This window comes from Eublepharis macularius, chromosome 18, assembly GCF_028583425.1.
Source record: "Eublepharis macularius isolate TG4126 chromosome 18, MPM_Emac_v1.0, whole genome shotgun sequence".
In the NCBI taxonomy this organism is placed as follows: Eukaryota; Metazoa; Chordata; class Lepidosauria; order Squamata; family Eublepharidae; genus Eublepharis; species Eublepharis macularius.
The window spans coordinates 9,974,866-9,991,791 of record NC_072807.1 but is presented as its reverse complement, the minus strand read 5'-3'; the positions used below and the strand labels follow the sequence as shown (position 1 = coordinate 9,991,791).

At 46.0% G+C, this 16,926-nt stretch overlaps 1 protein-coding gene across 1 annotated transcript; it reads left to right on the top strand.

Annotated features, from left to right (window-relative positions):
• The first annotated feature begins 6,836 nt into the window (after window positions 1–6,836).
• Window positions 6,837–16,926, top strand: LRRC58 (leucine rich repeat containing 58). The gene is made up of 4 exons (XM_055002607.1): window positions 6,837–7,311; window positions 9,001–9,129; window positions 12,463–12,740; window positions 13,872–16,926. The coding sequence occupies exons 1-4, from the start codon at window positions 6,845–6,847 to the stop codon at window positions 14,078–14,080; spliced, it is 1,083 nt and encodes a 360-aa protein (XP_054858582.1). The 5' UTR covers window positions 6,837–6,844; the 3' UTR covers window positions 14,081–16,926.

Below are 16,926 nucleotides of genomic sequence, written 5' to 3'. Positions count from 1 at the left end.
GGCAGCTCTCCCCATGCCCTTCTGAGGGCATGCTCTCGAAGTGATTTCATTCTTTCCTGAGAGCGGCTTTGGGCTCTGGAGCCCCACAAAGATCTGCATGCCTGGGGGCTTCTGGTTGTGACTCTACTGCTCTGATGTCTAAATTCCGACAATAAAATCAGGGGGCTCATTCTCTTCACATTGGTATACCAAACTTCAAAAGCTTTGTTGTTTTGTGTGTTTAACTTGTTTCCTTGAAGGGAAACTGGATTTGGGGAGTGGAGGAATCTGTACAAGAAAATGATGCAGCCTCATTATTGGACACAAGTCCCGTTGAATTCATCAGTGCTTACTTCTGAGTCAGTGGAGTTATGGTGGTAACTATGAGATTTGTTGGGGATTTATTCCCATAATGAGACCGCAGTTTTAGAGCGAAGAGGGTTTTGGATTCTTGGGTATGACCTTAGAGACTAGCAGAGTGGCTAAAGGGAAGTTACCCTCTGGACAATGCATTTATTCTCCCTACCTCATCCACAATGTGATTCTGGAATTTCTTTCTATTAAGTATGCCTAACAGTGGAGCCAATCGCATTCCATCACAAGCCAAAGCCCATTTTAAGTTTCTCAAGGTTAGTCCCATCCATCTGTCTGTTGGAGGAGGATAGGAGAGGAGCCATTTTTTATCATGTCGTTTGCATCACCTGATGTACGGCATCAGCACAGAGATCTTCCCATGCTGATATTTTGGTGTAATGATTAAGAGTGGCAGGACTTTAATCTGGAGAGCCAGGTTTGATTCCCCACTCCTCCTCTTGAAGCCAGCCAGGCAACCTTGGGACAATCACAGCTCTCTCAGAGCTCTCTCAGCCCCACCCACCTCACAGGGTGATTGTCATGAGAATAATAACACACTTTGTAAACTGCTCTGAGTGGGCATTAAGTTGTCCTGAAGGACGGAATATAAATCAAATGTTATTACTGTTAATATTTTAAAGTCACACTTCTTTTATTACTGGTTTGCCTCTACAATATCAAGCCAGGAACAAGGGGGCCTCCCCTACAACAGCAGAGTTCCGCGGTGGTTGTTATGTTGCCTAGTGTACAACACAGACTGTTGGCAGGCAGCTCATAGTAGATTGCTGAGATATTGTTGCCTTTGAGAACTCAAGACTGCATCAGTTTACAGGGAGCACTTAAAACCAGCATACCACCAGGACAACACAGAGTCACACCAAACTGCTCTGGCAACTACTGAAAAGTTGTATTTATTTTGAAACACATATCCCCCTTTATCCAAAATTGAAACTGGCTCACGTTCATGTGTTGCCCTTCACGCTAGGAGTTCGGGACTCGGTATGAAAGTCTGGCTCAGACAAGATGCTCTACAAATTAATTTCACCCATGTTCCATGTACATTCTACCCACAAAAGACAGTGTGGAGAGCATTGCTTTCTATAAGGGTGCCATTATTCCAATTTGAGAACAAGTGTCCAAGAAGATGAGTGATTCCGCTTCAGAATCCATGTTCATGACTGCAACTATACCGTAGGAGTGGAGCTTAGTTTGGATTGACTTGGGATACAAGATGCCATCTTGCTTGTGTGCCCAATAAGATCCTCCTCCTCCCTTCTGCTGTCAGAGGTCTAAGCGGGGCTTTTTTACTGGGAAAAGAGGTGATGGAACTCGGGACCACACAAGGACGTCACTTTGGGTCAGCTGGAACAAGGGGGGAGTTTTTTAAAGTTTAAATTGCTCTTGGTGAAAATGTTCACATGGCTGGTGGCCCTGCCCCCTGATCTCCAGACAGAGGGGAGTTTAGATTGCCCTCTGCACTGCTCAGTGGTGCAGAGGAAAATCTAAACTCCCCTCTGTCTGGAGATCAGGGGGCAGGGCCTCCAGCCATGTGACCATTTTCAAGAGGCGCCGAAACTCCGTTCCACCACGTTCCTGCTGAAAAAAAGCCCTGGATCTAAGGTATTGGCAGGGTGGGAGTGGAGTGCAGTAGCTCAGTGGTAGAGTGCATGTGTATCATGTAGGAAGTTCAATCACCAGTATCTCCAACGATAGTTAGGCCTGGCCCAGGGTTTCCTGGCACCATCAGTGATGACTGACTTTGGTGTGTGCCCTCCCATACAATCCAACAGGGAGAAAAGTAGGACTGACAGGGTACTTACAGAGTATTCAAAATGGACAATGTAAAAAAGAAAGCCTGATAAGCTCTTCAAAAGTCCTCCATGTTCCATCATAGCAGCTATAGAAACCATCAGCAGTCTAGAATCCAGGTAGTGCCATGCTTCCCTTCAAGCTAAGTAGAGGAGGATCTTCCCACCTTTCTGGTGCCCTTCAAAGTTTGATCTCCTAGGCAATTGCCTAGGTTGGCCTGGTGGTCAGGCTGGCCCCAGCTACAATGAGCACAGGTCATTGTATGCAGTATGAAAGAAGGGGCCAGTTGCTCCTAGATAATCCTAGGCTGCTTGTCCTCCCTACCGAAAGTCTCATCTTTCTTTTTTAGTGAAATCCTAAGAAGAGTTATGCCAGTAACTCTGCTTTGAAATCAATAGGCTTAGACTGAAGTAACTCTGCTTAGAATGTCACTGTATATGACCCAAAGTGGCAAAAGCCCATTACATGACAGCAACAGAAATGGGGACACACTTTGACATGTTTTGCAAGACCATAATTGGGCCCAAGGCCAGGAACTGTATTTGGGGGGGGGGGGAGGAATACAATCCCAGGACTGCCACCTACAAATTCATTCCTTTTTATTTCATGGGAAATTTCCAGCTTGTCCCTAGTGCCAAGGTCTGTTTAATCCCTTTAATGAATAACAGGTTCACCGAATGCTTTGATCAGTGGTTCATTTCATTGTCTTAGGGGAACCAATAGGCATCCCCCCCCTCCCAGAATTCCACGCTCTCTTGGGAATGTTTATTGTGGGATCTGCAGGACTCAAGGAACAGAATATCGGCCTTTCAAAAACAAAACAAAAATATGCATTCGTTTTTGTAGCTACTTCCTAGTAATGCCTTTCTTTTGAAGGATATGGAGGGACAAGAACAAGATGTCAGCGTCTGAAGAGTTTAAACTACTTTATGCCCTATTTTATTTAAACAGCCAAAGCAAAATTAGTTTTATGGGTTCTGGACTTTTCCTGTGCTCTTCCCACCCACCCTTCACCATCCCATGCCCCGTTGTAAGCATAAGCGAATAGATTGCAAGCCTTATGTGGAAATTTAACAAAATATTTATTTACTTAATTTATCCCGTCCGTTCTCTCCAATGGGGACCCAAAGTGGCCTACATTGTGAATTTGTCCTACTCACTCAAAATAATATTTGATTTACATACTGCCCTTCAGGACAACATAACACCCACTCAGAGCGGTTTAGAAAATATGTTATTATTATCCCCACAACAATCCCCTTGTGAGGTGGATGGGGCTGAGAGAGCTCCGAGAAGCTGTGACTGACCCAAGGTCACCCGGCTGGCTTCAAGTGGAGGAGTGGGGAATCAAACCCGGTTCTCCAGATTAGAGTCCCGTCACTCTTAACCGCTACACCGAACTTGACATACGTTTTTATCTTTCCCTCCCAACTCAATAGGAAAACTGGGAAATAATTCAAAAACTCTTGAAGTGTTCTGAATTTCCAAATGAGCCAATCGCAAATTATCTCTCCTGCAGCTTTTCCTTCTCTCTCAGAGTGGAAAAAGCAAAAGCAAGCAACAGTTAAGACTGCATTTGTTTGGTATACATTACTCCTCTTCTTCAGGACAGCACGAAATGTGAAGCCCAACAAACAGCTGCAGAGTACTCATCTCACTCAAATCCTTATTTTGGTCCCACCCGTGTACATAAGAAGAGCCCTGTTGGGCCAAACCAGTAGTCCCTCCAGTCCAGCATCCTCTCTCCACAGTGGGCAACAAATGGCACAGAGGACAGGCCTGCCCTGTTACTTTCTGTTTGGTGCTTCTGAACAAGGAGGCCCATTTTATTAACCACGGTGAGTAGCCATTGACAGAATCTGGTCTTCTTACAATGGTTCTTTCCGTGAATCTTAGTCTCTCTCTACTCAAGACATCTTACACGAGATGTTCAAGTGACTTACTTTCTGTGTGGTCTTATATTCAAGTGTATTCTGTCTTCCTAGCAATGCATGTGTATCCACAATTGAAGAACAAGTGTCAGATCTTTCATTTGAGCGCCCCTAGAGTCTCTCAACACGAGGCATCTTACACGAGGACAGTCAATTGTAGGGAGATGCAATGTTAACCGGGAAGCCTAGTTTAAAAAGACAGAGCAGAAGGCTCTGTCAATGTCACCTCTCTACACAGCTCCCCTGAGATTGCTCCTCAGAGGGTTTAATTTCATCTCCTCCTCCCCTGAGAGATGAAATTCACAGAGCCTTTGGGGAGGCAAGGATGAAATTAACAAACCCTCTGAGGAGTGATCTCCACCTGCTCTGTGTAGAGAGGTGAAATTGACACAGCCATCTTTTTAAAGATGGCTTGTGTAGAGAGACTTTTCAGTCTGACAAACAACCCAAAGAGGCAATTCTCTTGATGTTCTTTAGAATCCCTTTAGGGATATGATCTTTCTCCATACATGTGGGATACCAAATGCTCTGTTGTCTCCTGGGTGTAATTGGAGGTGTTGGTTCGGATACCCTCAGGACTATGGAACACTCAGTGCACCGTATTAATGGAGCAGGGCTGCAGCTCACAGGCAGAATGCATGCTTGTTACAACAATTCGTTTATTTTACATTTCTATGTCTCCTTTCTGCCTAATGAGGGCCATCAACTAACAGGTAAAACAAAATATCATAAAAATAATCCATACAAACAATTAAAACCAAAACTAAAACAAACATTAAAAACACCTAAAACAGTAGTAAAATGCATAGCACCAAAAGGAGGGATAATAAAGAGAATGCTAGGTAAAACAAAACACTCTTCACCCACTGGCAGAAGGCAGTGATAGACGAATATCCCTGGGGAGAGAGTTCCATAGTTTTGATGACACGGCTGGGAAGGCCCTCTCCAGAGCTTTTTTTCTGGGAAAAGAGGTGGTGGAACTCAGTGGCGGAAGTCAGGACTGCACAATGATGTCATTTTGGGTCAGCTGGAACAAGGGGGTTGTTTTTAAAGTTTAAATCCCCCTCGGCGAAAATGGTCACATGGCCGGTGGCCCCGCCCCCTGATCTCCAGACAGAGGGGAGTTTAGATTGCCCTCTGCGCCACGGCACGGAGGGCAATCTCAACTCCCCTCTGTCTGGAGATTAGGGGGCAGGGCCACCGGCCATGTGACCATTTTTAAGAGGTGCCAGAACTCTGTTCCACCACATTCCCGCTGAAAAAAAGCCCTGGCCCTCTCTCAGGTTGCTGCCCGCCTAATCTCGAAGGCAAGGATACCTGAAGCAGGGCCTCCAACCGTAGTGGTTGGGTTGGTTCATAAGGGAGTAGGCAGTCTTTTAGGAAGATACTAAATTCAATCCCTGATGTCTGCAGGCAGCATATAAAGGATTTGAGGTAGCACAGCTGCGAAAGCTGCCAGTCAGAATATACACCATGGTCCTGGGTGGACCAGTGATCTCATTTAGCAGAAGAGAATTCAGCATAACACAAGGTTCACTACTCATACGTGAGCGCCTTTCATTTTCAGTCATTAGTGGAAGCCACAAATGAGGCTCATTACATTAGTCCAATCTCAAAGCTGCAAAGGCACAGATAAAGATCGCTGCGCTGGAGTCTGGAAGTGACCCTGGATGGCTTGTCTATGGCCAGATGCTCAATAAAGACTGTAGGACTTAGGAAGGCAGGAAAGAAGAAGTCCATCAACACATTTCTCCTGCAGCCTCCTCTACATGGGGATCAGGTAGGGAAAAGATTCCTTGGGAGGTGGTGGGCTCTCCTTCTTTGGAGGTTGTTAAGCAGAGACCAGATGGCCATCTGACAGCGATGCCGATTCTGTGAACTTGGGCAGATCATGAGAGGGCGGGCAGTATCAGTGCTTAGTTCTTGCGGACCTTTCTTATACTCCCAGCGTAAGGCCAATTGTCGCTTTGAGGTCAGGTAGTAATTTTCCCCAGGCCAGTTTGGCTAGGGTTCCTGGGGGTGTTTTGCCATCTTCTGGGCATGGAGCAGGGGTCACTAGGTGTGTGTGGGGTGGGGGAAGGCAGCTGTGAATTTCCTGCACTGTGCAGGGGGTTGGACTAGATGACCCTGGAGATCCCTCCCAACCTATGATTCCAAGTACAAAATCTGTTACCCCCCCACACCTCAAAAGGGAAGAAAAGCCTGTATTATTAGCATTTGTATGCTGCAGGGCCTCAAAGGAGGCCCTAAACCACTTTGTGTGTCAATAACTGCGATGTCAAAATCTAAATCATTCCGTGATTTGTTATTAAGAATTCATGCAGGGCTTTCTAACAGGTCGTCCGAAGCACTGGCAGAGCCTGATATAAAACCCCTGGGGGTCGCCCAGCGAGACAGACTATCCTTCATTTTTAATAATTTATTATTACTTATAATTTGATGGCCCATAAGGCGACTGGGGGACACGGGCCCCCGCTCCGGCGAGGCTCTGCCGCCTCCCTTCGGGCAGCCCTGGAGCCGCCTGAGGCGAAAGCTCGGCCGGCCTTGCCCCGACAGCGCGGGGCCTTTCCCGCGCGGTTTGGCCGCGCCGTCCTCAGCCCCGCCCGCCGCCCCCTTCCCTCCCTCCCGCGGCCTGCCTGGCGAGCGGGGCGGGCCATAAAACGGCCCCTGGGCCGGGCCGGGCTGCTGCATGCGGGCGGGAGGCCTGCAGGGGGAGGCGGGCCGGGCTGCGGCCTACGCAGCCTCCGGGGCGGGGAGCGGCGGCGAGCAAGATGGCGGCGGCGGCGGGGCAGGCCGAGGCGGAGGCCGAAGCGGAGCCCGAGGGGCGCCGGCCCAGCGCGGAGGACGAGGCGGCGTCGCCGGCGTCGCGGCGGCTGGTGCTGCCCCGCTCGTGGCTGTCCCCGGCGGGCGGGCTGCCGGCGGGCCTGGAGCGCTGGTTCCCGGCGCTGGAGGTGCTGGACGTGAGCGGCGCGGGGCTGGAGGCGCTGGGCGCGGAGCTGCTGGGCCTGGGCCGCCTCCACACGCTGCTGGCCAAGAACAACCGGCTGGGCGCCGAGGGCTCGCTGCCCAAAGGCCTGGCCGGCGCCCCGCTGGGCCGCTCGCTGCGCGTCCTCAACCTCAGCGGCAACCGCTTCACCCGCCTGCCCGCCGCCCTGCTGGGCCTGCGCCGCCTGCAGAGCCTCAGCCTGGGCAGCAACCGCCTCCACAGCATCCCTGCCGCCATCCAGGAGCTTAGCAGGTGAGGGGGCCGCGGGCATCGGAAGGGGCGTTTGCTACGAAAAGAAAGAGCGGGTGGCGAGGCGGCCAGTCGGGCTGCTGACGAGAAAAGAGGCCAGGAGCACCTTTAAGACTAACCAACTTTATTGTAGCATAACGGTTGCATCTGACGAAGGGAGCTGTGGTTCTCGAAAGCTTATGCTACAGTAAAGTTGCATCTGACGAGAGCTGTGGTTCTCAAAAGCTTGTGCTACAGTAAAGTTGCATCTGACGAAGAGAGCTGTGGTTCTCAAAAGCGTATGCTACAGTAAAGTTGCATCTGACGAAGAGAGCTGTGGTTCTCAAAAGTGTATGCTACAGTAAAGTTGCATCTGACGAAGAGAGTTGTGGTTCTCGAAAGCTTGTGCTACAATAAAGTTGGTTAGTCTTAAAGGTGCTCCTGGACTCTTTACTATTTTGCGACTACAGGCTAACACAGCTAACTCCTCTGATTCTGGATGCTGTTAGGCTCCCTGCCCTTGATGTGGTAGGTCTGTCTTGGGCAGATTGAGCACCCCCTCAGTCAGGCTTCAGGACCTTTTATTACCAAAATTGGGCCAGTGCAGTGGCAATAAAGTGCTTGCATGTTCTTTCCCTGGCTGCATGTAACACTTAAATAACCCCTTTTGTTGCTTTTTTATACTGTTCCCTGCTACCATGAGACTAGGTTGTACTAATATGCTCTACATGGGGCTGCCCTTGAAGACAATTTGAAAACTGCCATTGGTGCAAAAGTGGCAGCTTATTTAGTATCTACAGCAAGTTGCTAAATGGATATTACTAACTTGTTCACCACTCTGGATGGGACATTAATCTGTCTAGAAGAGTGGTATATAAGTGCAGTTATTATTTATATATTATATTATGCCTATCAACGCTATATTGGTATTTATTTTTACTATACTATAGTTGACTGAGATTTTTTATAATGTTTTATGAATTTTATGAAATTTTATGGCTCATTGTATATTTATTGTTGTTGTGTTTTAAATGATGTAGTCTGCCCTGAGCCCACTCGTGGGGAGGGCAGAGTGGCAATCCAATGAAATAAATAAATAAATAAATAAATAAATATATTGGTGGTCTGATCCCCCCCCCCCAAGTTCAAATCAAGAGGTGGATCCCAGCCCTTTTTGAAGCTGCTCATACTTGCATACTTTCAGGATCACTTCTCATTGGATGTTCCCATGTAGCAACTCCACTCTTCCCACCAGCGTCCATTTACTGCATACCCTTGTTTTTATGCATGTTCAAGCACTTACTGCCTGCTCTTGGGCCTTTTTGTGGAGACTTCCTCATTGTGGGATGGTCTTCCAGAGAATGTCAGAAAGACATTCACCTGGTTAAATGTTTGGAAGTTGTGTAATGTAGAACTGTTCAGGGGGGCTTTTTCCCTGCTGATGGTTAAACACTTTGACAGAATTCTTGAAGCTGGTGTCATTTCATATTTATTTGTAGTTCTTGATGATAATCCTCTTTTGATTGGCCATTGAAATATCATTGTAAATAGCCTGCAGTCCATTATTAGTCTTAATGTTAATACATGTTTGCTTCTTCCCGTGGGTTTTTTTTTGGAAAACATATTTACTGTTATGATTCCCCCCTGGGTGGGGTTGAAATGGCGAGCTGGGAGAAATGAAAGATAACTAAGAGACTGTCACTTCTCTTTCAGTTTAGAGTTTTTGTATCTTGGAGGGAATTTCATTACTTCAATCCCACCGGAGCTGGCAAATCTGCCTTCGCTAAGCTATCTAGTGCTGTGTGATAACAAGATTCAAAGTATCCCCCCTCAGTTGGCCCAGTGAGTATCTTTCACCATTTTATTATTTGGAATCTCTGTCCATTGTGATTAGATAAGCTGAACTACTGTTGAACTTGGCAGCACTCGCTCTAGAGGGTAGTTGTGCTTAGGAAGAAGCAAGCAAGCTGTACCTGGATTCTCTCAGGTGAGTCATTTTGAGGCACATGCTGGGCAGCTGTGACAGGTGTGCATGGTGTGTACCCCATGCACCATGGTGTGCGTGGTGTGTACACCATGTGAGCGCAAATCTTGCTGTCTGTGTAAATGGGCCTTCTCCTTCCATGTTTCTGTGCAGAAGCATTATCCATAATGGAGAATGATCTCCCTAAGATCATCTTATTGGGGTGGGTTGAGAGCAGGTTCTTGTGTGCCCTTTTCTTTCCTGATGGTTACTATATATGTGTGGACTTGAATGTGTTAGTGAGGCATTACAGATATAACTTTCATCTCAGCCCAAACGGTGCTTTCAGTGGAGTCCCTTCACCCTTCACACATTCGTATGCAGACGGTCACTATTTACACCTCTTACCTACTATTAGCCCATGTAGCGGAGAAAGGGGGAGAATATTCCTGGAGACTTATACCTGTTGTCCCTCTCACATCTTCTTTCCCCCCCATTTCTGTTAAAACAGAAATAGCTGGAAAAAATTGGTAAATTGCTGCCACTGTGACAGCAGTTTAAGGGTTAAAGTACAGGGTGTGGCCAGAGTTACTCTCTGCACCTTAGCAATATAATGAGTCCTTGACAGAGGGGACATATATTAAGTAAGACTTAAGGGATAAACTGCGGGACCTGGAGGACTTGGATGATACTCATCTAGACCAGATTACAAAATTTTCAAAGAGGGGTCATTAGTGGTCATGGGAGATTTCAATTGACCTGATATCTGTTGGAAGTCAAACTCTGCCAAAAATGTAAGGGTCTAATAAATTCATGACTTGTCTTGCTGACAACTTCATCTTCCAAAAGATGGAGAAGGAAATGGGGGAAGAATTTCATCTTCCAGAAGGTGGAGAGGGAACTAAAGGAACTAGTGGATGTAATTGTGGAGCCTCCGTCTGTCATCTTTGAGAATTCTTGGCAAACAGCTAAGGTGTGGAAGATTGGTGGTGGACAAATGTCCCCATCTTCAAGAAAGCGAAAAGGGAAGATCCAGGTAACTACCAACCTGTCATCTTGACGCCCATACCTGGAAAGGTTTTGGATCAAATCGTGGAACAGTCAGTCCTTGAGCTTTTAGAAAACATAGTTGTGATTACTAAGTGCCAACCCTGATTCCTCAAGAACAAGTCGTGTCAGGCTAAGCTTATGTCCTTTTATGAAAGAGTTGCTCCTCTGTTGGATCAGGAGAATGCTGCGAACGTATCTTGATTTCAGTAAGGCTTATGATAAGGCTTTGCATGATATTCTTTTTGACATAATGTGGGCTAAACTGGGATAAAACTAACAAAATGAATTTCAGCAGAGATAAATGTAAAATTCTGCGTTTAGGTAAAATCGAAGGCATAATTATAGGATGGTGGAGGCTTGCCTTCGCAGAAGTCCATGTGAAAAGGATCTAGGGGTCTTAGTAGGTCATACACTGAACATGAGTCAGCAGTGTGGTGCAGCAGTTAAAAAGGCCATTTTAGGCTGTATCAACAGAAGAATAGTGTCCAGATCACACAAAGTGATGGTATTGCTTTACTCTGCTCTGTTCAGACCTCACTTAGCATACTGTGTCTCAGTTTTGGGCCCCACAGTTTAAGAAGCAGACAAACTAGAACATGTCCAAAGGAGGGCAACAAAGATGGCGAGAGGTCTGGAGACCCAAGTCCTATCAGGAAACGTTGAAAGAGCTGGGTACATTCAGTCTGAAGAGGAGGTGAATGAGAGGTGATATTTGGCTGTTGGTGATGTTAGTGAAAATTTTGGGTTAAAAATGAGAAAGAACTTCCTGACAATTAGAGCAGGCTTCCTCAAGAAGCGGTGGGCTCTCCCTTCTTGGAGGTATTTGAGAAGAGGCTAGCTGGCCACCTGACAGCCATGATGGCTCTGTGATTCTACACAGATTGGGAGAGGGAGTGCATGAAGGGGTGAGCCGGTGGCTCTCACGGCCCTTTCACACGTATGCCCAGGGTAATGCCAGTCACCACTGTGGGGTCAGGAAGGAGTCTTCCTCCAGGCCAGATTGACAAGGGATCCTGGAGGTTTTTTGCCTGCCTCGGCATAGAGCAGAGGTCACGGGGGGGGGGGTGCTGAGGGGGGCTATAGTTGTAAATTTCCTGCATTGTGCAGGGGGGTGGACTAGATTATTCTTGATGTCTCAGTTCTATGTTTCTAGCCTGGAAAAGGGATACTGGGGCGAGGAATGACAGAGATGAGATGCAAGGCAGCAAAACACACTGTTTTTAAAAAATCCCAGGGTGGGTTTTTCCCCTAGCCATTTACACTCATATTAGCCTTTAGCCTGATCCTGCACTAGGCAGGGGGTTGGACTAGATGGTCTGTATGGCCCCTTCCAACTCTATGATTCTATGATTCTAGCCCAAATGTTCTGCGTTCCAGCATCCGTGCAGCTTGGATGGACTCATCCTCACAAATGATGCTCTTTGTCTCTGCCTGGGTCCATGGTAGAAATGTGTCAGGAATTTCAATGTTCCTGAGACTTGTGCCTCAGTCTCAACTCCTACCCCTTCTCAGACCTCTGGAAGAGATTGCAAGGAGGAGGACTGGATGGGGATCTAGGTGACGTATGAAGAAATTACTCTCTGCTGTTTGAAGTCTTCTTTGCAGCAACGGAACCAAACCAGCAGTCCTGATGCCCTCGGTGTCTTGTAGCCAGTCTTCATGGCTGGTTTGTGTGTCGAGCTGGTTCAGCTTTAAGTCACGAAAATGGATGGGGCTTGAGGATTGTCCGGCTGCCAGGTATGCGGGAGGAAGGAGAGGGGAGCGATTCATGTCCTGCTCTGCAGGGCCTTCGGAGTGTATTTCCCTTACATAAATAAACAAGTTGTTGACAGCCAGGCTGCTCTGAAAGAAAAATCCCAAAACCCAGAACACAATCCTCATAACGCCTTCATTTAGGACCAATTAAATGACACATCATAGTGTGCAAGCTTCGAAGTTCGGCAGAACTTTTCTTCAGGCTGAATGTCACAGAACAATAAAGAAAAAGAAGCTTCAGGACATGATGTCAAACCTTGCTGTAGTTTCTCTTGTGACTTTCTGTCAAGTTCAGAGGACAGTGAAAAGACTGCTAGAGTGTGTTAAGATCAGTTCCCTGAAGCTTTCCTGAGGGAAGAGATAAGACGGGCAGACTGCCTTATCTCTTCCCCCTCTTTGACTTCCAGGCTGCCTTCCCTGCGTTCTCTTAGCCTCCATAATAACCTGCTGACCTACCTTCCTCGGGAGATCCTCAATCTAGTCCACCTTGAAGAACTGAGTTTACGCGGGAATCCTTTGGTTGTGCGATTTGTCCGCGACTTGACGTACAACCCTCCAAGTCTCCAGGAACTGGCTGGCCGCACCATTAAGACTCGCAATGTTCCCTACACGCGTAGCGATCTCCCTGGCAATCTCCTCGTGTACCTAGACTTGGCCAGCAATTGTCCCAACCCTAAATGTGGAGGTGAGTTCTGCACTTTACACTCAACGTGGAGTAATCTTTGTGCCACAAAAGCATCTCATCCTCCGAGAGACCAAGTTGTTGTTGGTTGTTTTATATCTGAACATATATTTCCGAATGCTTTAGGAACTAATTTCTACTCTCATGTTTAGTGTGAATCAATCAGTTAGTTCTATCGGAAGCCATAGGCCAGGGGTGGGCAATTGTTTTGGCTCGGGGGCCACTTTGTGGGAGCGGAGGTTAGCGGAGGGCCGCACCTTTTTAAATGATTGCATTCATTAGTTAACTTTGCATTTCAGAAAAGGTATAAATTGTATCATAAAAATCAATAAATATAAATTAAATAAAATAGTGGTAGTTTTATTCAATTTATTTATTGTGCTAATTTCATGTCATCTATAGCTGCAAGCATATTTAATTTTAGAAGGAAATCTCGGTTCAAGGCGGATTTTTCTGACTGTCTTGGCGGGCCACAAAAAAACTCTGTGGCGGGCCACATGTGGCCTGCGGGCCGCAATTTGCCCACCCCTGCCATAGGCCATCAAAAGATACACAAAGCATAGTTTAATTAAACTGGTTCTTGCGCCAAAATGGATGTCACAGCCCCTGCCTTTGGCTTTCAGCAAGAAAATCTGGAGTGTACATCTGTGTCTTTCTGAATGTTGTTTGTTAATCAGAAATGGCATGCCAGCTGTTCTTAAATTTTCTTCAGCCTTGTCACATCTGGGACCTACCTTTAGCCATGCAACATAGACCCACTTTCATTTTTTATGCATTTTTTTACGGCCTGCCCATTCCTCCATTCTTCATCTTGTCCAGTATTTTCTCTCCAGTCACGACCAGCCAGCAGCTCTCCTCCCCCTCTTCTTTTTTTTCTTAAAAAGGTTCCCTAAACTTAAAAGAGCCAGCTAGCCTGCGTCTTCTGATTTCACCTGGTTTAGGACAGCAAAGATTGACTTGCAGGCAGAGATGGGTGACATGTGGTTCATGTTCTGCTGATACAGGCTACTTGTGTGAGCACCGAGCACAAAAGATGAGGAGGAATGTAGTTGTGTGAATCAAGATACCGTATGTACATTTTCAGTATCAACAAAAGCATCTGTTGCCTTAGAAATTATCGTTCTTCTTCCCTAGGCGTCTACTTTGACAGCTGTGTCCGGCAGATCAAATTTGTCGACTTCTGTGGGAAGTACCGCCTTCCGCTGATGCACTACCTGTGTTCCCCGACTTGCTCCTCACCCTGCAGTTCTGCTTCTCAGAGTTCTACTTCCCAGAGTGAGTCTGACTCGGAAGACGAAGCCATCGTTGCTGCACGCCGCATGCAGAAAGTCCTGCTGGGGTGAAAGGGACTGGAGAAGCCTGGCATGGAAACGGTGTGAAAACAGCAGCTATGGAACAACAGTGTCAGAAGGCCCTCTCCAAGGAGTATGGCGAAATACTAAGTTGACCTGCCTGTGCTTTGTCGCTCATGGAAAGAGCACCTGAGCAGACATTGAATTGGCCTGAGGATGCTGAAGTCATTGTCTGCTTTTAGGGGGGAAGGGGGCAGCTGGCACATCTTTACAAGAGTGGGCATTCACTCTAGGGTTGGAGATATTGGAGGCCTTGTTAAAAGGGTGTTTTAAGCCCTTCACTACTGAGACTGATATGAAGAGGACCATTTTAAACTATTTCACTGTGATAAAATAATGCTAGGAGGGTGGTGGGTTGGGAATCCCCTTCGGTTATCATTAGCATTGCTCGTACTTGAATACTAGTTTCTCTCCCTGAAAGTGCTTAGTTGGTATCTCTATTTATTTTTAACCACAGTCCTTTAAAAGTATAGATATTTTGAAATTTACTGTTCTTTTTGGACCTTGCTGTCTATGACCTGCGTTCGGTTTTCAAAAGAGAGCTGTACGTTCTATTGTTGGTGCCTTCGCTCAGCTTTGCTCACCTCTTTATTTGAACTGCTGGGTCAGCTGTTGATGACACGCCGTGCCTTTACCTATGCAGATGCTCTTTCTGGGCCTACAGGAGGACTTTTCTTCACTGTGTTTTAAGTACATCTTAAACTGCTGGAGTGGAACTGCTCCTTAACCAGTAAATTGTAAAATAACCATTGGATTACACTCTCATTCATTTTCAACCCAGTGCCATTATTTAACAAGCTTCCATTTTATATTATGCAAATATTTGTCGAGAGCATAATTCTTTTCCTGGAAGTTACAATCAGCATCATAGGATTATTAATGCATATACAGTTCTGAAAAGTCGGACCAGAGGTCTGCACCCTTACTCTTATCTCTCTCACTCCCCCTGTTACCATGCTATTCACTTATGCTGTTCCATTTCTTCTTGTCCTGCAATTCTTGGTTTTGGTTTCACAAACTTCTCCCATGCTCCTGTAGAACTGAAGCTTTTATTCAAACCTTTCTCGCACTGCCCTTCTCTGTTCATGTTGGAGTAACTTCCAGGTATGGCAGTCAGCCTCCTCAGAATATGAAAATAAAGCAAAGGAAGGCCACAAAAGTTGGACATTGACTAGGCATGTCACGAGTGCAATCTCATATGCCGGTGATGCTTGCACAACTATTTTCTAGTCAGACTTGCAATGAATGTGCTGATTCAGAGAAAGAAATTCTTGGTTATTTTTTTCAAATGACAAATACTGTAATTTCATGGCTGGGAAGCGAAGGTACTTGGATCCCCCGTAGAAACGAGGAAAACATATTCATGAGGAGATGGAAAAGAGCCCGACACAGTTAGAAGTGAATCCCACTGCTGTTTTCCTAACCCATTGTTATTTGATAGAACCTTGAGAGGCACTCAAGAAGATGTTCTTGGCACACTTAGCTGATCTCATATATAGCCTTTGTTCTGTTTAGATAATAGCTTGTGTGGGAACACGTACTCATGTTCTTCATAAGCTGTTGCCATCTAATGAGGAAGTTTTCAGCAGGAAACTATACTTTGGATAGCCGGTTTGTTCTTTTTTGAATTTCTTGGCAGGCTGATTTCTGTTCATTGAGATATTGGACACGCTCTCAAGTTGATAACTTCTACAACTACATTTTTCAAGTTGAAAATACCATGTTGCAGCTTGTTTTTCATAAAACTAAACTTTGGCAGTTTAAGCTGTGAATGAACTCCTTCTGATGTCTTTCTGTGCCAGCGATTCTTATGGAATGGAGTCTTGATTTGGGACTGAGAGCAGGTATCAAGTCAGGATAGCACCTGAGCTTCAGGCTGTAATCCTAAGCAACTTACCAGCAAGTTAGTACCATTGAACTCAGTGGGAATTACTCTGGAGTATACATCCTTAGGATTGCACGGTAGCTTTTGTTTGCATTTTTTGGCAGTAGTTGGTCAGCAGCAAAAGGTTTTTTATCTCGAAAGGATCAATTGCAGTTGGTTAAGAAGTCAGAGAAATATGGAACTGGTTTGCTGATGCATATCTTGGTCCAGAGAGGGAGAACAGGAAGAAAGTTTAATATGTCAAACTTAGTTTATGTAAAACTTTGCTAAATAGCATCCCTTTTTTTACAATATGAAAAGATTACAGTTTATTGACAAACCTGCTCACATCAGGTTCAGTTTGGGGCTACTGTTTTGAATACAGAATCCAAAGCCGACGAGTCCTGTCCCATGTCATAGAGTCTGTTTCAAAATGGTCCTACCTACTGGAACATTGTCTTGAAATGTGATGTCGCTGTGACCTTCAGTGGCTGGACTATACCTCTCCAGGACTCATTGCCTTCATTCTTCGTTTGCCTTCTCAACATGTCTTAATCTGATTGGCTGCTTCGTATCCTGGTTGCTTCATGTTCACTCAATTCCATGCTTGCCTCACTTGTGGTATGAAGAATCAAACATGAGAGGGCAGTCAGGCAGGATCAGGAGCCCTGAATGACTCCTGACAGATCCTCCTCTAAACTGCTGATGAGCGCTTTCCCTTTTCCGGTGTGAGATATCTCTGTGTAACTCTTTTTTTTCTCCTTTCTTTCAAAATGGAGACATTGTTGGTTCTCATAAAATTTCATTGGCATGGTGTAGTTATGATGAAGTGTGGTTTTATATTGCTCCATATATCTGTTAACAAAACTTTGTGGGGAGGGGCGTCTTTTAATCTCTTAAGAAATTCTCTTTCAAAATGGAGAAATTGTTGGTTCTTATGAAACGTTTTTGGCACATAAAATTCTTTTTGCTC